The sequence below is a fragment of the Notothenia rossii genome (assembly GCF_949606895.1).
Source record: "Notothenia rossii genome assembly, chromosome: 11".
Taxonomy (NCBI): domain Eukaryota; kingdom Metazoa; phylum Chordata; class Actinopteri; order Perciformes; family Nototheniidae; genus Notothenia; species Notothenia rossii.
This window is the reverse complement of record NC_136910.1, coordinates 44693905-44718422: the sequence shown is the minus strand read 5'-3', so window position 1 is coordinate 44718422 and position 24518 is coordinate 44693905. Positions and strand designations below refer to the sequence as shown.

The window sequence follows — 24518 nt, the reverse complement described above, 5'->3', positions numbered from 1 at the left end:
ATGCATTTTTAAATTGGAACTGGGATATATTTGCTTCCCAATCCTCTCTGGGGAATGCAATATGATTTTCTCCTGTTAAAGGTATTTGCTAACGTGACCATGGTCTTAGTCGCTCTTAAAGCTTTCTGCAAAGAGAGGTCTAAATTCAACTGAACTGAAGAAACTATTCAGACATTAACGCAGGAACCAGCACTGTCTAAGTAGAAACAATGTATAAAAGGAAAGGTATCGCTGAACTGATCAATATTAGTGTCAAACTGATTTATTTTTAGTTGATCAGAATGTATCTCTTTTATGTAGTCGACAAATAAATGCTTTACTTTATAACTTTATATCACAGATCAAATGTCAGTATATGCAAATAGCAACGGTTACCCATTAGTGGTTATGTTCTTTTAAGCGAAAAATAGTTCTGTCTTAAACATTGACACAATTTATAATTAGCCTGCGAGAAGGAATAGCTTGCAGTGACAGCCACCCTGGGGAAAAGACTGATAAAAGACTGTAACTGTGGTCAAGTGTTTGAACAGAGTGATTGTTTCTTTGATTTATTCAAATGTACGCAGGTTATTAAAACTAGTGTGAGAATTACAGGCTTATTTTCAATCCAATGCACACCACCACCCAACCACCCCCCCACCCCCCTTCTCCCTCTCTTTCCTCTCTCTGAAGGGATCATTACTCGTGCTCTGAAAATCAGAGAACTAAGTGGTTTGTCAAAGAAACACTTTTAAGTCTTCCGCTGCCACTTACTCAAAGGACTCTATAGGTTTTGGGAAAAGCTTTATTGTCATGCACCAAACGTATTAGCCTTGTGCTTGAAGACTGTTTTGTCACCCAATTGACAGATGACAGGTCTGGGAAAGATTATTTTCTTTTGGCTGGATAATAGCCCCAATAGACTGGAGTTGTTTTTCCGATTGTTTTCTGGCTCAGAGTTTTGTATTATGCCAAATTATAATGGATGTGTTTATGCATTTTGTGTGTGGGCGAAGGGTGATGGGAGGTGTTGAGAGTTCTGCTGACGATGTAGTCTTTATAGAGCAATTATGCTTTTGCACCTTTAATTATAAAGACAGCTGATGGTGTAACTTCCCCAGTAAATCACAGTGCTCTTCAAAGTAATAGCACTTCACACAGCCCATAGGGAGGTGTCTAGTCAAAGGAGGGCTTTTAAGGTTTACGCTGTTCAAATACATTTTTTAATGAGATTCTAATTCACCCTTATAGTTATCCTTTTGTCATGAACACTGGTGTAAGTGTAACAATTAGTTTTATGTTATCCCTCAGTGAACCATGTGTTCTTCTCATATTAAGCCAGCCATGTGCATTTAAAAGGTACTTGTCTTGCTGCACTTAAATTGCTGGTATAGGTTAAACATTATTATTCACTTGGGTCACACACTCTGCTGTTGAGTCTGATGTTGGCTGGATTAAGGCTGTTTCATTCATTCAGGCATTTCAATATACTTCAAAAATGTGTTGTTTCCTAAAGTGCAATATAAAACCATCATATATTATTCTAGATCTCTAGGTTTCTCTCTTTTTAAAATGTCAACACAGCATTCGGTTGAAAGCTCTCAGCCATAACACATTGGTAGGTGTATGTGTGGTGTTGTCCATCTAATGTTTAACATATGATTTCATAAAGACTCAATGATGATATTATGTATGAGTTGTAAAGATAAATTGGATTGTTCTATAACGAAATTGTTCTGTTTGTTATCGCTGTGCTAATATGAGTTTTAATACATTTAATCTCGACCGAACGGGCCACAAGCAGCTGTTGTTGTTCTATCTGGGTGCATTTGGACATATTGAATAATTCCAAAAACTTGCAAGCTAGAGTTTAAGCCATTTGGAACAACTCGTGGACCTCATGGTGGTTCCAAAAGCAGCTTTTTCGCCTTCTATTTCTACAAAACAGCTAGAATCTCTGACAGATTTACAGGATTGTCTGGTCCACTCAGTCAATGCCCAAAAAATGAAAGCTTTGACAGCTTTGTCCTCGTCTTTGACAACACACCATGAATGGACTTCACAAACTATCCCTGGGGGGGAGAGGCATTGGCTGGGCCCAGGATTGCTCTTATAAGCTCTCATGGCTCCCATCACATCTAATGAATGCGCACCATGTGTCTCATTTTCAAATGCCCATTGACCTTTATCCAGACAATTAGCTAAAATGCGAACTTTTGGCATTTAAACTGTGAGGAGGATTCACAGCTGGCCAGAAGATCACAGGTCACTTGCACTACTATCTAATTGCAACAATTGCACAGCATGCAACATTTTAGATGAAACAGAATACCAGCAAAAAAGAAAAAAAACGTTGCCCCAATGTAGATTTAGCATAAGACAAAGATTCAAATACGTGATATGTATATATTCTTATATTTGGTATTTTCTGTCTTTATACCTTGAGTATGATTTGTGTTAGACATTTAAAATAAACACATTCAATTTGTGTTTCTGGACTCCATAGTGCTCAACCACCCAATTATTCTTGAATGTTGATGTTTCATCCATAAATAACTCAAGGGAAATGCACATCTCTTGAGGTAATGTAGTAATGTAGTTTGGATACGACACTAGCTAAGTGAGAATAACCAATTATAGGTTGGGTGTTCTTGTAATTTAATTCTGGGCCAACTATGTATTAAATTATATATTACTATTAAATTATTTATGTTATAAAATAACACTGTATTACTGACAAATAATGTGTCCAAGAATTACATTTGTTCTAGGTTCCTATGGCACTTACATGTAGCCGTTGCTATATACAGGCTTGTCTGCTTCTCTGTTTTTTGTTTTTTTTAGACAGCTGTCTAAATTACTGCCAGTGAGTGAATGAAGAGATTGAGAAACCATTTTGAATATTACTTTCAGAAGGTTTCACTTTAGCTGGTTTTATGCACATATATTTTCCTGTTTATGCGTTACTGAAATTGTTCTTTTAGAAATGATTCACCAAATTACTTTATCTATCCCTTCCTCGGCCCATTCCTTATTTAACTCTGCGATACACCATGACAACACATTTTGGACTCTCACGTGTATTCACAAACATGATTATCTCTGACCAACTGTGACCAGTGTTGAACAAAAACCTTTTATGTATAGTGCAATATTTTGGAAATAATCCAAATAAACCTGTAAAAACCTTAATCGAGACGAGCTATTTTAATTGCATATGAATTTAGCAAGGGGTTCATATTAGTATGCAGCGCCATGTGAGTTACAACAAGGATGCAGTAATAGAAAACCCACTTCCTTTCATTCTTCTAATTAAACTTTTAATCATGCCTTTTTCCTTTTTTTAAAAACCTCAGCACTTTATCTACCTAGAGGCACAAGTGTAACTGAAAAACTTTGTTAGAAAATATATACAAGAAAATGATTACAAACCTGTTGGCAAACACCTTTACTGCTGGGATTAGTTATAGAAAGTCTGAGACAGCATTCTGGTTTAAATGAACAAGATAGTCAATTTCGTTGTGGCCAAAGTGCTCCTGGAGACACTTTTGACTGTCTCTAGGAAAATAACTGAATTCTTAAAAGGGTTTTTCCCCCCCCTTCTCCTTCTCACCCCTGCGGTCGCTTTATGTGAGCTGTTGGGCCTGTGAGCCTCAGATAACACAGTGAGGATATGACACTCCCTGGATATTCTCTCTGCTTTCGCTTAGATTTAGATTAGAATGCTCTAGTCAAATCTCACATCAAGGGAGCTACCTATCAAAGCTAGAGTCAGTCCTTTCCTCTCCCACAGTTTTGCTTTGTGAAATGTTTGGCAAATTCACCAACACCTTGTGCCTCCTCCTTTATCGGCCTTTTTTCATCAGCAGAATAAGATGGCACTGGAAAAAATAAATTCACATTAGATTTCATGCATGATTTAGCAAAACCTTGATCCATCAAAGGTGAACATTTGCATCCCTTAAACTTAATTTGGCTATGGAGGTTTAGGTTTAACATTTGTGGATGTTTAATGCCATATTGCACAGCTGTATTGGCAGCTACATACAGCACCACAGGGCTTTGGCATGTATGTTATCAGCAGAGGCTGTTTGTGGGCATGCAAGAGGAATTCATCGATCCTGGACCGGTCTTCCTCTGTCACTTAACATCAATTATAGTTTAACCTTGCAGACACTTGTGTCCCTGAACCTGATATAATCAGCCTATTGGTTATAACAAATTATCAGAGGTACCACAAGCCATACATGTGACTACACTCTTAAATTCCTTGTGGATTTTGTATGCATTTGATGGACATGTTTTCCTCGTGTATATTTGAATAAATTCAATCTAAAATATTCACACCATTGAGCTTCTCTACTATGGGGATTTAAATACACTTTTTCTACCACCTTGATTGTTCATTGTGTGTTTGTCCACTCCCCGGGCTACTTTGAGGAAACCCAATGATATTGGTTTTGTCTGGATTCTCACTTTCCCTTCGTACACAGTATGCTTTAGGTTGCAGGGATCATTTTGTCTTTTTAATTTTCTCTTAATACCCTAACTCCTTCCATCTGTCAGTATTTATATTGTGTTTGACATTTGAATAGGTGGTATTTTTAAATAGCAAAGGAGCAGGGGCTTTTTATTGGGCAGAATATTGCAATATTTGTTGTGTTCTTTGATTTATAGCCAACACAAATAAAGAAAACGTGTACTGGGGAATGAAAATAGCAAATTGGATACATGTATTAACTCTGCCAAAGAAAGATAAAATGCCCTGGAACGTCCACAAGCCATTACCTTGCAAGGACCCAATCACCTCCGATATGGCTGTCATAAATTAGCACCAAAACAAAAGCCAGCTAATTTGTTTCTTTCAATCCCCGACACATGCTTTCTCTATTTTTCTTTCTCCAGTTTCTTCAACAGCCTATCTTGGAAGAGCCATGAGCCTATCTGGGAAGATTTATGAATATGTTAGAATAGCCTGAGCCAACAGTTTTCAAAGTGGTGAAGTGAAAATAAATTAGACTGGCCCTGTAGGCAAGTCGTGTGGAGAGTGATGAATTAGATACTCATTGCTCTGTCGCTCGATTCCTGTCCCTCATTTCAAGTAAAAGAAAAGCTGCAAACACCATGGGGAAGACGGACAAACACACAAATCAATTGAGTTGTTCTTGATGACGGCCTAATTGATTTGGAGACTAAAGTATATCAGTAAACATAATGTCTTGGGTTACCAGGGAATCATTTACTGAAGAAAAAGATGTGGTGCAAAGCATGGAGAGCAGATGTTGGAGGAGCACAACAAGGCGTTTTCATCATATCTTTTTTATTCGCTCAGCTGCTCCCTTCCTCGGCATCTTTATCTGTACAAAGAAACACTGTCTGGTTTTAACTATTCATCTATTCCTTTCTCAAACTTGGACCCAACCGAAAAACACCCCACTATATCTTCATTTGATGCTACATATCCCAGTTAAAACCATTCTTATTTTCCTTCAAAGTCACATGTGAATACCTCATGTCACATTAGTGATCTGGGGTATTGACCCAACTCATGGACAGGCCCATGCATTGAACCAAGGTGGCCATTTTTTTTTTGCCCAGAAAACTAACAACGCAGGATCTTATCCATCGAGATGGATGGCTGCACACATTTTTTTCCCTTCTCTCTAACATTCTGAAAACCAAGTTCCTGATGAAATCTTTCCATGTAGACCTGAAGGTCAGCTTTCAATTGGAAGTGGTCAATCAAGAGTGAGTTTCCATTTGGGCCAGCATGCCATAAATCTCCTTTTCCACTCACCATTGCCAGCTTCAGGCTGCCATTTCAGCAAGTACCATGGTTTTCCACTCAGTCTTTCTTCTCCCTCTGACAGACTGTTTCATCAATTGATTGGGGGATTCTGTACTTTATTCGTCTTTTGTATAAGGAAAGTATTGAACTGGTGATAAAGTCACTTTCTGTTTTGTGTCGGTTCAGATGTGTGGGCCAGGGTTTTACACAATTAAAAAGTAATTACGACTGATGATACTTCAGAGTGTGACACCCTTTTTGCCACGTCTTAGACATTAGAATTGCAGTGATAAAAACTGATAATGGCTTTTCAACGGGCTGGTCACAAATTTTAAAACATTTGCATTATAATGTAGTGCTAAATCATTATGCGTTACCAATAATACTGTGTTATATTGACAATCATAAAAAAGTTTGATATTTAAATGAAAAAAGGCAACCCACAAAACATATTTTTTGTGTGTTTTTTGCTCACTATTGTGAGTTTGTTTATGAATCAGCAGATTAGTGCACAGCAAAACATGTTCCTTCAAATAGATGAACATTACTTGTTGTTATTTAGGGAAGTTTGATGTACTTTCTGAGATAAATCTGGGCTTTTGATCTGGGATGTGTGTGCAGCATATCTTGACACTTTGAGGGCAGTTGTATCGTTGATAGCTGGAATGGAAACATCAAATCTTGTCAAACATCTCTCCTCCCCCTCTCCAGGGTTCCTGTAAAACATGTGATTTCTGCAAGAGCGTGTGTGTTGGTGTGCCTGTATGTGTATGTTTATGTGTGTGTGTGCATGCAATTGAAAGTGGGACACTATGATGATAAGTTACCAGCCGAGGCCTTAGTGCTACTGCTGTGCGGGGACACATGGCAGCACATGAGGAAGCAGCTTGACTGTAGAGCACAGGCTGCCAACAGCAACCACATCACACATCTTGAAACACAATATTCAGTGTGTATGATTCAAAACCAAAATTACTACAATCTACTAGCACCATTTATGGGAGATTATTCCTATAACAGAAAGAAAAAAGGAACCCTATTGTGATCTTGCACACATCTAATTAGAATACATCTAAAACGTTTTTTTTAACTTACCTTTTCTCTGACTCAACTTGCATGTCTGTGTCCAGAGTGCTGTGCACCTGGCAATAACTCAGCACCATGGAGAGCTCATCTTCCTCTCCAGACTGCCCGCTCTTCTCAATCCAGCAATTGCTACAACATGCAATTTCAGCATATCCCTCTTTCAGGAGGCGGGAGCAGAAAGCCTGAATGCCAAGACCATTTCTATATGTAATTTATGCGTTTACAGTGATTACTGCACCTGCTTTCTTTCTTGCAGTTTGTGCTAACAATATGAATAAGTGAGCTTCTTCAAAGCTAACGCTATTTGGAGGTATCGTAAGGAGCACATTGTGTCTTTTTGTTCCGTGTAGAAAGAGCGGAGTGTATCACATATTCACATGCAGGCTCTTGTATGTTAATAAGTTCTAGGAAATGGGATTTGTCATTTCTCGGTTGTTTTGCTTTTTCAAAAATATATGCATGCCTAAATCTTATGTACTGTAAAATAAAAAGCATAGCACTCAGGGATGAAAAAAAAAAGTGTTTGTGCTGCACTTTGGATGCATTTGACATGAAAATATGAACTTCATGGTCCTAAACTATTTTTCCCACAAAGTTAACTAAGATTGTATAAAACAAACTGAGTAAACAGTCCAGTTGGAAAATGGGCTGCTGCCTTAGAGACTGCTTGGAAAATGTATGATAATCTACGATAATCTACTCAACACAGCAACACATTATCCATTTGAATGCTAAGTAAACCTCATTCAGAACTTTAAAAAATGCAAACATATTCTGAGATCTGAGAATAGCTCCAGTGGAACATGTTACCCTCTGTCAGGCCCAACAGACGCTGTATAAGAGCCAAGTGCTTTATGTGGCGGAATGAGTGGATAAAAAGCAACTTTAAATGCCCCTCTGCCTCATTCATCTGAGAGTGGAGCTTGCGTGTGAAATGGGCCAATACCGCAAATCTTAAAGCTGTATGCCCCCTCTGTTTTAAGTGTCTAGGGATCAGCAGGGTGGCCAAGATTGAAGAGAAACAGGCAATCTTCCAGTTCAGAGGTCTTTGGTTTTGTATCATGGCTGCAACGATAACCTCCAATGGTAATTTAATGCCCCTATTCAAGTAATGCACTTTATTGCACCAGTGGATTAAGTAATGATTATTTTGCGAAATTGCGGCCACACAATGGTCAATTAATCTTTAATGAAACTGTAACTTATGAGGCGGAGCGTGGCATTGCAATAAGCGGGCAACTGCTTGCCAAGGCTGTTACAAGCCTCAGTTGTGGACTACACTCCCCATCTATCACCATGGGAAAATAGAGCACTCTAGAAAGAGACATAATGAAAAGGCAAACTCACAGTTGCAGGCTCCATTTTTAGCATTCATGGAAGGTTTGAGGGGCTATATCCTCCAACGTACGTGAAGGAAATATATCAGCCTTTGATGTATGCAGAGAGATTATCTATTTGCCATTTTCAGGTGCTATTTATTTAGAGCAAGCCAGGCATAGGGGTTGCAGGGAATTATGTGCACTGACAGAGCATGAAGTTGGGGGTTATCAAATGGCTGAACGGGAATTCCAATACCCAGCTATTTATTTCATCAGCAGCTCTTTAATGATGGAAAGTGTAACTCCCTGCTCCAATGTGTTGTTTTTTAACTCAACAAACACCTGCATAAGAGCCATATAAACTGTAGCTTTATAGCCCAATCATTTTCAAAGTGTTCACATGGTACCGCACTACCAGAGCAAAGCCGGGATATTCACAAAGATAAATGTTTTTTTACTCTGATTAGTTTCTCATTTCATTTTGGGCCCGAGGGCTCCAATTCTCTTACTCATTCCCCACTGCACTAACAAATGTGGATGGATTTGTTTTTATTGCATGACATCATTTCTACACTGGAGTGGGAGGACAAGACATTGAATTTCCAATACTTGAGTGCGTGCTGGGTGGGAAAGTGTTGAGGAGAGCAAAAGAGGTGAAGAAACAGGAATGATGAGAGTGATTGATGGAGTGAATGTGAGCCAAAGGATGAAGAGGGACGAGTCAAGGGGCATGAGTATGGTGAGAGTAGGAGTGAGTGTAATGAAGTAAGACGGAAGAGATGTGTTCGGAGTACGAGGTAAAGAGTGAGAGGTTTGGCAAGAGAAGAGACGGAGACATTGAGAAGAAAAGAGAGTGGAAAACAATAGATTGCAAGACTGATAGTGCCGAGCTGAATGTCAGCATCCCCAACCAATCCCTCTGAAACCTCCCGGTACCAACACGATGATGTCACAGGAAGAAAATGTGTGTCGGTGTGTGTGTTGATAGTAGGGTTGGGGGAATGGTTAGACGGCAGAGGGAAGGAGGGGAGGGCTGAGGCACTCGGTGTTATTGTGCACCCGGCCGCTGGCACCAGCACTGTCAGTAAGCAGCGTTGATCCGTGAACTTGCCATCTGGATTCTCCCACAAATCACATTAAAGTTTCAAGCCCAGGAATACATCAAGCTAAATGAATATTGGATCCAGGGGCCGCAGACAGGCCTGATGGAGAAAAAGCCCTGTGCAACCCAACTCTTTTGTGGTCAGACATGATCCATCCATCCCCTTTACTCCCTCCCTCCTGCTGTTCCCTTCATCACTGATGGGCAACGGTTCTAAAGAGGGAGAGAGGAGAAGGGAATCTACTCATAACTAAAAAGGGAACACAAGAAGACGGTTTATTATAAAGAGTAGGGTTATTGTGCTGCATCTAAAGACAAGTAAAACATGGCTTGTGGCTTGGTATGAGTATGAATATTTGCATTAATATTTAGAATTGTATAAACATCGCTCGATATTGGCCAAAGCCACTTTATTTTCTTTAGAGACTGTCACTGTTCATGCAGGATGAAGTTGCCCTATGTTGCAAAGCCAACCATCTTGGCACATATTAGGACATTAATGCTTCTTAATCACCCACTGTTTTCTGTTAAAGTGCATGTTGTGGGTGTAAATAAAGAGCACACTTTGGCACTGGAATAATACTAGATACCATTCAATTCTATGACAATGCCATGGAAATGATTCTTGTGTAGAGTATTCAATTATAGGCTTACTCTTCCCTTTCTTTCAGCTACATTATGTTAATTTTGCATGAATTGATTCCTATTTTCACCGAAAGTCAAAATAATACGTGAGCAGAAAAAATAATGGAATCATTCATCATTCAATAACATGTTATGTTCTGGTTCCTGGCTGCGTATTTCCTGCTGAAACACTGTTTGTGCTCAAGTAAAACCTATTAAGAAAATATTGCCTCACCAAGATTCTGTTTCATACAGGAGAAAAAAAATCTATTTAGTTATTTTCCAATTCAGTGGCTTGTATAGCTAAGGATTTATTTTCAACGGGCCTGGACTGAAGAAAAAGGCTTTACTGTTAGCTTTTCAGGGTTCACGTCTATGAGATCCCCGGGGTGAGATACGGATTGGCTTGTAGTATGAAAATGATAAATACCTTGTCAGCGGCGAGGTATTTTCAGCTTCAGCCCCAAATTGGCCTCTTGACTACAAATTCCAATATCGCTATTAGCAAATAATTAGCAGGATGCTGCAACGTTTGGTATGTAAACCACAGGCAAATACAAAGGGAAACATGTATTGTACAAAGCAAGGAGTATAATACAAATGCTCACAAAGGGTATTAAACAATCTGTGCTAAGGAAACCAACGCAGCAGAAGAGAGCAGGCATCAATCACTGTTATACATTGTCACATCATGAGTGACCCGCCACTGAAAAGACAGCTCAAGTTGAACATAGTCGAGCTTTGAAGCACACCCTTCAGAAAAATAAATGAGTGTTTATAACACAAAGCAATCCTGGAAGGTCAGTCCGCCCTTTCACCGCCGCTTTTTTAATATTGCGTTAACCTCTTCACACATTTGCATTGATGCAAAGACAAAATGGGTATCATTCGTTGACAATAATCCTGCCTCACATATTTTCATTTCACTGTATACTTGAAAAGAAAGCGAGATTGTAGGCTTTGTCTTGTTCTTTATGTCATATTCGACAATAGATCATTTATGAAACACATTCTGTGTCACTAAAACCTCCCATTTGTCTCTGTTTTTCTGTCAGGTCTTCAGGTCATTTTCCCAGAATACCTGCAGGAGAAGTTTGTCCAGTCAGCTCTGAGCTACATCATGTGCAATGGAGAGGGAGAGTACGTGTGCAGTAACAACCATTGCATCTGTCAGTGCGCCAACGATTATCCCCAGTGCAACTGTCCCATCACTGACATCCAGATCATGGAGAATAGCCTGCTGGGGATGTCTGAGTCCTGGGCCTCTTCCTACAAAGACTTTGAGAACTCTGGTAAGTTTACAATTCTTACAACTTATATTTACCTTGACAGCTTAGGAGAAGTGTGTAGCTGTTTTACTATTTGGCAAGGGAATCATTCCTGAGATATGCAGCTATCCTATTCTGTGTATGGGTACATGCAGAGCTCAGGTAACTAAGGTGATATCATAACATTGCAATTTTCTCTTTGCTTGAAGATCGTTTAAAATCCCATTTTATAATTCTGCAGCTTAGTCTGCCCTTGTTCAATACTACATTTACATAATTAATAGAAAATTCCTACATTCACTGCAGAAAGTACTGTGACAATGTCATAGTGCTACGAAAGGTCAAGGTTCATCGATGGGCCAACGATGACCCTCTTTTATTCTGATTCATTTTCAACCTTATTTTTTGATAGGTGAAACCAATGCAGAAGTGCCTTAAAGTGCACTTTTTTAAATGCCAAGCAAGGGGGGACTTTAACTGGTTGCAAAAACGTTTGATTCGTATCGTATACATACTATATAAATATACGATATGAGCAATGACCCCACTTCTTACTTATTTATGGTATCAACAACTAGTTTCATGTAATATGTAATACAGCATGATGTTTGTTGTAAACAAAAGCTACAGATCAGGAGAACACTTACTGTATATGCACTAGCTTACAAATAACCCATTTTGTTACTTAGTCATTTTGTGTTTATACAGAACGAATTTCATTGAAAAGGTCAACTTTAGGATGTCAAATCTTTGAATGTCATTGCAGCTAATATTCTCTCTTAAACCAATGCATCTATTTTCATTGAATACAAATGCAGACCCAAAGTGGGGGGGTAAGATATTGGACACGGTGGTAAAAGAAATAAAAGTACAGCTATTACCTGGCTGTTACATGGCGACGGGTCACCTTGTTAATCTATTATTGATATGATATAAAAGTGTCCCAATAAAACCTGCCAGCAGCAGATAAATATATTGATATACCATAGAAAGTGCATGTCAGTCGCTGAGTGCAGTGAGTCTGGAAAGGGTGCAACACGAAGAGGCCAAAAATAAAGGTTTATATTAAGGCTTATAAATTCAAATGCAAGGCAATTAATAACTTTCTTAGTGTCTGTATCAATCGTTTATCCAAATGCTATTAGATTAATAAAATGAAATATCTCTATATATATTTTGGACCTTTCATATTGAGATGTAATGGCACAAGAGGTATGAAGTGGGGTTACACTCTGAGAGCTGTAATCTCTAGATAAGGTGCTTGGTGACTTGAGATAAGAGTCATGCGAGGGACTATGTGGACTCTTTGGAAGCTGTATCAAGGAAGAGATCCTTGGTGGCTTTGAAGCCTGTATGAAAGCACTTGGCATCCGTTGAACTGGCATGATGTGATAATGGATTCTTTTGGTGTGGGAATCAAACATTTTTGAATACTGGATGCTGGGGACAACCATCATTTTCTAGGAAAAGGGCGAGGGAGGTGACCTGACATTTCTGAAAAGTGGGTGGAGGAATACGGCAAGTTTGAAACATGGGAGGAGAAGGAATCTGGCTTCTTTGAAGAAAAGGGGAAAAGGAGCTCTGACATGCCTGGGAGGAGAGAGGAGGAAGTTCTGACATTTCTTAGCTGTGTCTGAAAGAGGGTCTCAACTCCGTGGTTAATGCTGTTAGACTAAGACGTCTGTAGGAAAGCACTGGCTTATCGCAAATGTCTATTTTGCAGGTATTGAATATGGGGATCTTTTCTTTTAAGAGTTCCGCCTAATGCTGTGTATTCATTTTTCTCCCCAAGCAAATGTGGTTGGACTAGGGGTTTTTATACATAGATTTGGATTAGATTGTCAGTACCCTGAGTAGAGGCATCTTTGTGTTAGACTACTTCTGCACTCTCTTCAACATGCTGGAATTGATAAACTGTTCATTGGATTATTTATAATGATGTGCTTGAATTTATCTTCGGAGACAATAATGAGCTATACTCTGAGTCATATTTCTTTAATTAGCACACCAAATAAAAGATTCCTTCTACTTGTGTATTTGCTGCTGGAGTCTTACAAGCAACCTCATGCACATTGTAAGTAAAAATTGGAACCAGAGTTGAAAACAAGGGTCAGAGAGCTGGGCTCACGGGTTGTCTGGGGAGGAGACAAGCCGTGAGTTATCAGAAACAGCAGGAAGAACATAAGGGCAATAAGCGACACTGGTGGGAACATATTTGTTGAAGCAAGGCTCTTCAGTACGTGTGTGGAAGCACAATCAGAGGGTGTTTACTGCACCGAGAGTTTCAATTCACTGCAAATACTCACAACTGAAGCAATCCAACCGAAGACATCCAACCATACATCAAGAAGATTGGTCGAGTTTCTGTGTGCTCACTGACCATTGCCACGTTAAAAAAACGGGACTGACTCTTTTTGGTGATTCTTTAAATTGCCCCTACTTGAAAAAGAGCCTACTGGATATTTTTGCAGTGTTCCAAAAAATAAACTTTGGACATATTGGTTAACTTGTGAAATGATGTGATGATAAAGTTTTAAATGATAACCCTTTTATATTCAAAACAATGTATGCACAAAAATTGTTAACTTCTGTCAACACTACCAATTACATCCAGTTGCTGCTTGTTGTTGCTTTGTTTGTAATTCTACCCAGAATGCTTAGCAGGAATAGGGTTGAACAAATAAGTGTTCTGTAATGCAAACGCACTCTCCGATATTGTTGACACTTAATCATGTGTATAAAAACACAATGGTTGGTTCACAGATAAGACTGTTTGTGTACATTTTTCAGTTTATTTTGCTATTTCAAAAAAGCTGCGTTAAAGTCTAAGTCTTGCCATGGAAACGTCAGTGTAATTCAAATAAATATATTGAAAAGTTTGCTTCAGATTAATTTTTTTGTAAGAACCACAAAAGAAGTAGATCCATATTAAGTGAAATCAATTGATTACATTTTCAAATGCAACTTTCATATTGAATTCACCCTTTCTTCTGCTGATTCCAAGCTTTCAAGTCAGAAGATTAATTTTGAACTTGTACTTTTCTCTAATTTTTCTGTCTCACCACCATCCTCTCTCATCTCTGTGCTTTGCCATCTGCTCTCTCACTTCATCACTTTCTGTCATCCAGATGAGTTCAAGTCCTTCCTGAAGAGGCTGCCCTCCACTCACTTCCTGCCCATCAGCAGTGTGCATCTCCTGTGGGGCAGTGACTGGGACCTTCAGGCTCGCTACAGGCTCCTTCAGAGTTCCCTGGAGATCCAGCGGCTCAAGATCCAGCGCACTGCCCGCAAACTCTTTGGCCTCAGCATCCGTTGTCACCACAACCCCAACCACCAGATGCCTAGGGAGAGGTGGGTAGAAATACGACCTCTAGATCATGATAGGGATTAGACGTGAATTTACTCGGTGATGACTTGGCATTTTATATTTTGGGATATTTTCTTTTCCAAGTGTGAGAATAGCAGCTGTGAACATGTATCCCACAGAGGATATTTCAGGGAAACTTCTTCTCTGAAATGATGTAAAGGTTTTACTTTGATTGTTGCTTCTCGAAGCATGCACAGTAAGGATGCCATCTATTATACATCTCAACTTATGGCTCTGTTGTTTTTGCCCATCAAGCCAACTTAGTGCTGAGGCTTGCACATGCCCAAAGCACTCTTGCTCACTCTTGTATTTCTCATTGCAGTCTGAAAAGTAAATGTAGCTGTGGGAGTGTTCTTGATAGGTCATTGCACACATCTGTCACCACCTACTGCAGTTGCAGCTTAAGAGCCTTGCTGTGAATGTGCCATGGTGTCAGCACGGCCAGGAACTTCCACATTCGCTGCAGGAAATATTAGAAAACACTCTGCGAAATATGCAAAGTGTGCCACATGAAACACACAACAACGGTTCTCTGTAGGTGATGGAAATGGGATCTGTGAAATATTTATTCAAGCGGTCTTAAAATGAGCAGATGTCAACAGTCTACGACAGAAAAGGGGCACACCCACATTTGTGTGCAAGGGATGGCAAAGGATTGTTCTGAAGTGTTGCAAAGAGCCGCACTATGTGGCCTTGCTCTTCCATGGAGTGCGCATCGAGAGCGCCTGATGGCACTGGAAATAAGAGCAGCATGTTTATTTGTTTGCTTGTGTGAGGCAGCCTTGCATCAGATGGAGGACTTATTTGTTTTCAACACATCTGTTTGCATGTCTGTGCACTTTGCCTACGTCCTTGAGTGGGTGGTAAGTGGTCTATTGCTTTCACACATGTTCTAACTTAGGCTACAGCGCTACATTTTCCTATAAGGGACTGCTTGTTATATATGATAAAAGGTTGTTGCTAACTGGGGAGGCACATCAAATACCTTTTAAAGCATTGGGGAGAGGCATATATTTATTTTTTTCTTTTCAAGATAGGCTTTTTCTACCTTGGTATCTACCCCCCATTGCTCACCCTCATTACAACAACTAGCCAGCCTAGAATAGGAAGCCTTTATTGTCATTGTACAAAATATCCAACAAGATTTTTGTAGTGCAACCCTGTCATAGTGCACAGTGAGGAAAACAGACAAACAATGAAAACATGACAGTAGAAGACTAAGCAAATGCAGCATGTCAGTAGAAGTTAAGCCTTAAGGAAACATGCTCCCGATGGACAACTACAATACCCACATGGCTTTGTGTCGTGTCCCAGCTCATATTCTTCACAGTCCCACACCTTTCTTAACATATGCCACATTTATGTTTCAATTTGTTTTAGATTCTCAGGGGAAAGCCCAGAGTACACCATGACAGGGTCATTCCTACACTATGTATGTTTTAAATTTGTTGGGCTATCATAGGGCTTACATATTTTCCCGAAGATAGAAGCGGGGGGGGGGGGGCAAGGTTTAAGAGTGAGGGCTAGCTATTAATGGTTGGATCTAATCAGCTCTTGCTTTTTTTATTTTCTCAAATAAAACCTAACTTTGGTGTGAGTATAACATAATGTAATAGATTATAGGTTCAAGATTAAAAAACTAAAAACTCAAACCAACCACATACCAGCCCTTTGATACACACAGAACATTATCTTACTGTACACCTTCATACAGAATATGCATTTGTAATAGTTCCTCCAAAGTCAAATCCCTATTTTGTCTTATGTTCATGTCTAATGAAGGCTAGCAATTGTTTTATGATTTGTTTGAATGTTACTGCATTCTCAAAATGACTTTGTTAAAGGACTATGTTTTAATAACATATTGGCAAGTTTGCCACATTACAATCTCTGTCTTTGTCCTCAATTCAAGAAAATGGCCCGAGACACCAACAGGTACTCCAGTCTCCACCTTGTCACTGGGCAGCCTATAATATCAGTGGATGGTGGAATGGAGGTACAGCTGAAAGCCCATAAACCATCACGCCAAGTGTTTTGAAGGTTTTTGCCAACCTCCTCAGGGAGAGCTTCCAGCACATTCCCAACCTGTCAGCTGCAGAGGGTGCTGATGATCATGTGAAAAACATCCTGCCTGGACCCAGTGGCCAAGAATGGGCACACCAGGGTTCTAAATGGCAGCAGGCCGGATCCTTCATACATCAGGCCCACAATGGGAAGGATGTTGCTGTCAACCACCTGCTTCTCTCTGCATACTTGGACAGCCACTGAAAGCATCTTGTTCACTGACTTCCCCAGGGGTTTTAGCACCACCGTGGTCCTCTCCTGGGATCATTTCCCAAAGCTATGCATATAGAAACCCCATTGATCACAGATTACTTTGCCAAGAACACCATTTTTGATACATCACAAACATGTTAGATCGTGTAGTTGGAAACCTGTGGCTCCTTTATTGCTTTCATTATTCACCTTCACATCCTACCTTTTCAGATGCCATTTTCAGAGGGTCCTAGAAAACGTTGTGAGGGAGCAGTGTATGTGTCAAGAGAGGAAGGATACATGTTTTGTTCTGACAGGGTAGTTGAGTGTTTTTTTAAATCACCAGTGACTGAAGGTGACCAAGATAATAACGCATGTAGTAATAAGAAAACAGGGCTGCACATACTTAGGGAATACAAAGGAGGGATACTAGAACTAGAAAGTGCTGCATGTATCAGGCAGTCTTCTGTAGGCATGTATGGAAGTGAGTAAATGCGTATTGGCTAAGTTAAAAATAGAGGGACGGATAGAGTTCTCCGATGTATTGACTGACACAACACAGAAGAGTGATGCATTGTTAATGATCCAGCCCCTCCTAAACTGTCGTTTCACGTTATTCCATTACTCTTACATGGAGCCTTTAAAGCATTCATATTATGCCTATTAATATCATGTCCTTGTACACTTTTAGTTAAATTAAATTATGGATGCAAAGTAGGGAAGAGGAAGTCACTTATACTAATTGCAATTATTCTGATGTAAACTTGTGTTATCAAGTCTAACTTCCCCAAAAAATATTTTTAAATGTTCAAACATGTTGCACTTTCAACATTGCATATCGTTCTAGGTCAGTCAGTAAACATATTTACATCAGCTAATGGAGGAAAGGAGTTGGATGCATTGTTGCCCGGCTGTAATTACAAATGCATATCGCCACCTTATAATTTCTCTTACCTCACCGCAAGGCATCCATCCATTACAAGCATCGTAAATCCCTGTTGCAAACACTCACCGCAATAACTGTGTGGAAACTTTATAGCTGAACTATATTGGATTTCCTATTGCATTTCCTGTAATGAGTATAGCAGCTTGCTTCAAGTATAATAAACATAGCAGTTTGTCTTTGGTGTAAATGATTCATAGTGACAGATATGAAGTAGCTTCACTCCTAGCCAAATCATTTTCATCCAGGCTATGCATTGGCTTTAATTATTCATGTCAAGTCAAGCATATTTACTAATAAGAAATGTACCCTCCATGTGATGAGTCACTTTGCCATAATGTCTATTGATTTTGACTTGACACTGCTTTTTAATCTCGCCTTAACATATTCAAACGTAATTTTTGCATTTAGTTTACGCTACTGTATATCGTGTCTCATGAAATCATCAAGGGTATTGCTCTCTTTCATACGAAGCTCTTGAAAGATCATGTTGGGAATATTTTTATAAACTAATTTTGCATTCCCTCGCAATATTTCTTGCAGGGGAAATGTAGTGGATTATGATACAATGTCACTTTATGGGAACACTACACAAGAGATAGGAAGAATGGAGTGACATTTGTTTTAATCATGCATTTATAACTCATTATTCCTTTCAAATAGCTGAGCTTGGGCAGTATTAGGACAGAAATACACCACAGGAGTTCACTGATAGAGTGGCTTCAAAGCTCCGCCAGCATAACCATATAACTTCTCTGAACAAAACCATGTTGAAGTGTTGCATGTTTTATAAACTAATGTCATAATCATGACAACAAGAACACAGCCATGGCAACGACCACACTACATACTACATAATAATACAACATCATGCAACTCAGTCTTTGTCTATAGAGCATGGGAAAAAATTGCATCATAAAACTAAAGCCAGATAACGCAAAAAGATTTCTCGATTAAATTCCCACTGTGGCTCAGTACTCATTTGAATAACATTGTTGTATTAGCTTGCTTCATCTGTGGGACATTTTCCTTCTGCTTTCTTTGATCAGCGGCAGATTCCATTCTAATGCTCTGATGTCCTCTTTCTTCCTTTTCCTTTTCCTTGTTCTTTAATGTGGGGGGGGGGGGGGGGGGGGAAGCTATGACAGTTGTCATCTGAACACCAGGGCCTGTTTGATGCATTATTACAAACCTAAAGTGTGCTCGAATTCATTAAAACAAAACAGTATCCATTGGGATGTAAGCTATTGCTGTAGAAACAAATAAGAGAGAAATTAGACTAGCCACATGATGCTCTCAAATAGCTTATTGAGGGAGGCATATCTTTCAGTAATTCAACCAGGATATTTCAACAGTTATTGCAAATAAATTCAAATGAGGGATCTTTATGACTGTGCCTTTGTCTAATGTAATAATACATAGCCAGTAAAAGGTAATAGGATAAGTTTTACATTAAAGCCAACATAATCAATGTGTTTTGTATGCACATTGTAATGAGAATTTTGAAAAGTCTTTTATATCTGGCATTATTAGATGTGTAATGTTTCACAATCATGTTAACTGTCGAAAAAGAAATCTGATAATTATTGGCAAATAATTACCCTTTAAATACCATCTCTTAAATCAGGATCCAATTACCTATACACAGACATACAGTGGGCATTATAGCTTCCTAACGTGTCGACCTTAACGTTTTTCTTTAGAATAAACACATGTTATGTCCACAGGATAATCTTTTTGGCCAATAAAATAGCATGTATTGCGAATGGCTTGATGTGCCCTTTATAGCTTTGTTGAATTACTTTTATGAATATAATAGCATAAATAGTTTATGTAAAATGTACACAAGTCGAAAAACAGTCAATGTTAGTGTTTGACAGTGTTCAGTTCTCGTACGACTCTGTGGCAGGAGCTGTTTTTGAATCTGTGTGTCCATGATTTGATGGAGCTGAAGCATCTTCCAGAGGGAAGCAGATTAAAAAGATGGTGCCCAGGGTGGGATGGCTCTTTCAGTATGTTGGCTGCTCTACTAAGGCAGAATAGGCTGAATAATTCCTCCAATGAGGTCAGCGATACAGTACGCCAGCACACTCTCGATGGGGCAGCAGTGGAAGGTTATCTCCTGGTTTGCTCAAATCCTCAGGAAGTGGAGTCCCTGCTGTGCCTTCTTGACCAGACCTTTACTGTAATGGTGTTGGTAGACCAAGAGCGATTTTACCAATGTGCAAAGAACCTGAAAGCAGAAATTATTTCCATACTGCCCTTGTTAATGTGTAGTGTTTCTCTTGAAGTCTATGATAAGTTGGTTCGTTTTTGAAGGGTTCACAACAAGTTTCTTCTCCAGATACAGCGCTGTTGGTCTTTGAACTTCATTCCTTTAGTCTGTGTCACTTTTTCCTGTGATCAGTTCCACCACAGTGATTTTGACTTTGAAATGTGTCATTACGCAGAATACATGTACAAAAAAAAGGATTTTATTTGCCAATAAAAGCTGTTATACCTCATTCACACCAACGGTGTTTCAGGGCCGGTTCAGAGCTGGAGCTTGAAAAGCACCAGGTTTTCCTGTTCACACCGCAGCGGAGCAGCCTCTTAGCTCCAGAATCCGGTTTGTTTCAAGCACCAAAACATTGTCCGGCCAGAGCAAAAGCACCACATACGTCACGCTTACGTCGAGGTGGGGGCAGGGGCAGGGGCGGGATCAACTCCTGAACAAAAACAAAAAGCCGGCGTTTTATCCAGTTTGTACACAACGATGTAGAAACTTAACAAGCAGCAGTGGTCCACGGAAGAGACCAGCTACCTACTGGGAATCTGGTCTTCTGAAGAGATACAGAGGAAGCTGGAGCACAATCGGCCATTGTTGTTGTTGTTGTCGGTGTCAGCTGTGAGGGGTTTCCACGCGGTTTGGCTTTATGAAGCAGGCACGCAAACGGTTACGTCATGACGCAAACGATGACGCAATTACGCAGCACCAGTCGGACTCTGGGCAGTGTGAAAAGAGCCGGAGCTAAAGCGAATAACCGGTTCTGAACCTGAAAAGCTCTTGAACCGGAGTTGCGTTGGTGTGAATGAGGTATTAGAGACAAACTAGGACTAGACAAGTTAATCTTTAACTTTCTATTTGTCGACTTTAATTTGCATTACCCTCATTCATGTTTTCGTGCACATTTTGGTTTCTTTGGGTGTTTTCACTTGTGAATGAAACATTTTTTCCAACATCCTGCACACATGAAGCTCACCTCTGATAATAAATGTTATTTTCTGAATTTTAAAGAGGCTAGTTTCGTATGTGTCAGTTATGTAAACTGTAGCCATAAACTGGCAGTGCTTCAGTAGGTGGACTAGCTCATATAAACATACAATTTAATAAACCAGAGTACCTAGAACCTGGAGACAGAAAGATGTGAAGCCTAGTTAGCTGACCCTGCTGTGCCTGTTCTGCTTCCATCAGAGCTAATCAAAATAAAACTGTGAGACACTTCACAAGAAATTATAATCACAGTAATGAGGGTAATAGATTTTGCTAGATAAATAATATCTATTACCATCAGATTGTGTCACAAAAAAACAGTAAAACCAGTATATTAGTACATCTCTGCTAGGTAGCTACTTTTGTATTCATAGTGGAGTGGACAGCAAACACACGCTGGAGGGAACCAACATGATACACTCATCTCTCTAAAGACACTCCAGGCAACACTGCAATACGACAGAGAGGAAATGGAAAGTGATATAAAAATCACAAATACATTGCCTGCGCCAGGATATTAAGACACCTCATCTCTAGGGGAAGAGACAAAACCAGACATGAGAACACTCGTGCACATAAGCAAACACTGTCAAGAAATAACTTCTCCACACAAGGTACATTTCACATCTCCAATGGGATAAACACACAGGAAACCAGTCAGTGACATGATCCGATGGGTTACAGTTTGGAAAGAAAAAAAATATGTCTACACAAATTGCAAGTAAATACATTTTCATAGGTCAGATATTAGTCATTGGCAAAATATGAATCAGTGAGATTCATCATCATTATACATACATCATTCATTAAAACCAACAGCACAACCTATTTTGGATTGCACTTTATTGAATTCCAGGCCATCAAGGACAATTTAATGTCTCTACATTATATGTGTTTTATGTGGGGCAGAATTAAGGACATGTTTGCTTTTGAGTAAGCTCGTTGAAAGTTGATGTTTTCGTTTCCTTAATGTTCATCCTCATTTCATGCCATCCTTAATTTGAGGCCAAAGTTAGTGGAATCAAGCAATGTCCTCTATAGGTGATTTGTTCCGGGCTCATTTTGGGTTAAGCTTGGGGGGTTTCTGGCCTGCCGAGAATGCAATTCCATCCATCATAGTTAAGCCTTGGCTTCATTAACATGTCAAGTTAACCTTGACCAGACCTCGTCTCTGAAAAATCAAGATTCAGAATTCACCTCCTACAGTCTGAAAAGAAGTTCCATTGCTGTCAAGATGACAGGGAAAGATGCCTGAAGGGAAAATAAGAGACAAGATAAGAATAGCAAGTAATGCCTTCCACCTGAGGGAAATAACGCAACTCCTCCCCCCCCCTTGAAGGGAAGAAATGGTCCTATTCCCATACTATCCTGACTCAATGGTTTTCATGTATACATTGCTGCCAAACATTTAATAAGCATATCATTGAGTTTTGGATTTGCCACTGTATCTGTTGTACCTTCTAACTATTGGCATCCATTGATTTCAGTAAAGTTAAGTGAACTGACTACATAGTACAAGCCTAAGTAAGGCATCCCAATTAACTTAATTTGGGGTTTTATTTGTAATGCTTTCAAGTGCATTACCAAACTATTGAAACTAATTTAACACAAGCTTTATTTGTTGATAGTAAAAATGAACATAAGTGAATGAAAGGTCTTCTTTATATGGTAACTCTTAAAGCTCTCAAATGTGACCTTTAACGATTATCTCCATATTTTGTTTCTCCTTTCTCTCTAGATCTGTGATGCAGTGGTTGAACAGGGTTCAGTCTTTCCTCTACTGTAATGAGAACGGGTTCTGGGGGACCTTCCTGGAGAGCCAAAGGACATGCGTGTGCCACACAGGTGTTACCTTATGCCAACGACCCATCCCATGTGTCATAGGTGGCAACAACAGCTGCGCCATGTGCAGCCTGGCCAACATCTCACAATGTGGCTCCTGCAACAAAGGCTACAAGTTGTACCGTGGCCGCTGTGAGCCCCAGAACGTGGATTCAGAACGTAGCGAGCAGTTCATCAGCTTTGAAACTGATCTGGACTTTCAGGACCTGGAACTCAAATACCTGTTGCAGAAAATGGATTCCCGACTCTACATTCACACGACTTTCATCAGCAATGAGATCCGACTAGAAACCTTCTTTGACCCAAGATGGCGTAAGCGCATGTCCCTGACCCTGAAGAGTAACAAAAACCGGATGGACTACCTCCACATGATTATCGGTCTGTCGATGAAGATCTGCCAGATGAGAAATAGCAGCATTGACCCCATGTTCTTTGTTTATGTCAACCCCTTCAGTGGTAGCCACTCAGAAGGCTGGAGCATGCCCTTTGGGGAACATGGATACCCACGCTGGGAAAAGGTACGACTACAAAACTCGCAGTGCTTCAACTGGACTCTCCTGCTGGGCAACCGGTGGAAGACCTTCTTTGAGACGGTGCACATCTACCTGCGTAGCCGCGCTAAGATCCCAACTGGCTTACGCAATGACACGGGACAGGGTCCAGTGGATCTTGGAGATCCCAACAAGCGGCAGATCTACATCAAAATATCTGATATCCAAGTGTTTGGCTACAGCCTACGCTTTAATGCCGACCTGCTCCGTAGTGCTGTGCAGCAGGTTAACCAGTCGTACACACAGGGAAATCAGTTCTACTCCTCCTCATCGGTCATGCTCCTGTTGCTGGACATAAGGGATCGGATTAACCGCCTTGCCCCTCCATCTGCTCCTGGCAAACCCCAGCTGGACCTCTTCTCCTGTATGCTCAAGCATAGGCTGAAGCTCAACAACAGCGAGATGATTCGAGTAAACCATGCCTTGGACATGTACAGCACAGAGATACTAAAACAATCAGATCATCTGACTGCTAAACTCTGCTGAACATAGTAACATTCACAGAAGGACAGCAACATGAAACACCCAACAAATGAACTAGGCGGGGGATATTAATCTTAATTTTCTTTTTCTCTTTTTTCATTTTTGGACCTTTTCTGCCTTTTGATGTAATATTAACTTTGTAAGCATAATTCTTAAAGAGATAAAGGAAAAAGGCACTGATGAAAAGTATTTCAGATTAAGATAAAGAAGATTAATGGAACCACTATAAAGACTGTATCATATGTGTCCCAGCATGTCTGTCATTCCCTAAAAAGATCTAAAAAAAAAAGAAGAAAAAAAAGAAATATTAAATCTATGTACTGGTGAAAAAGAGGCCTTGATTTTACTCCGAGGGATCAAAGGTTTTATCTGAAACTGCCATTCTTTACTGACAAAAACATTTTTAAAGGAATAACAATGGAACACAAGGGCAGACCAGATATCCTTTTATTTCAGCTAATGTTCAAAGTATTTCAGACATTACAGAGAGTTTAATATTAAAAAATGTTTATACATGGTAAGGATTAAATAGCCCTAGTGAATAAGTAGTCAACACATTACTTATAGACTTTATTACATTTCAAACCCACAGCAAATCTGCATTGTGAGTTATGAGGCACTCTGTCATTGTTCTGATACGTAAGGCACACAGCAGGG

At 39.8% G+C, this 24518-nt stretch overlaps 1 protein-coding gene across 1 annotated transcript in view; it reads left to right on the top strand.

The window, feature by feature from the left end:
• Nucleotides 1–24192, top strand: part of brinp1 (bone morphogenetic protein/retinoic acid inducible neural-specific 1) — a 106053-nt gene extending 81861 nt beyond the window's left edge. Inside the window, exons 6-8 of the mRNA XM_079658361.1 lie at nucleotides 10954–11190; nucleotides 14295–14517; nucleotides 22724–24192. Of these exons, the coding sequence (XP_079514487.1) occupies nucleotides 10954–11190; nucleotides 14295–14517; nucleotides 22724–23864 (1601 nt within the window). The 3' untranslated portion in view covers nucleotides 23865–24192. The remainder of the gene's footprint in view (nucleotides 1–10953; nucleotides 11191–14294; nucleotides 14518–22723) is intronic.
• The last annotated feature ends 326 nt before the right edge of the window (nucleotides 24193–24518 follow it).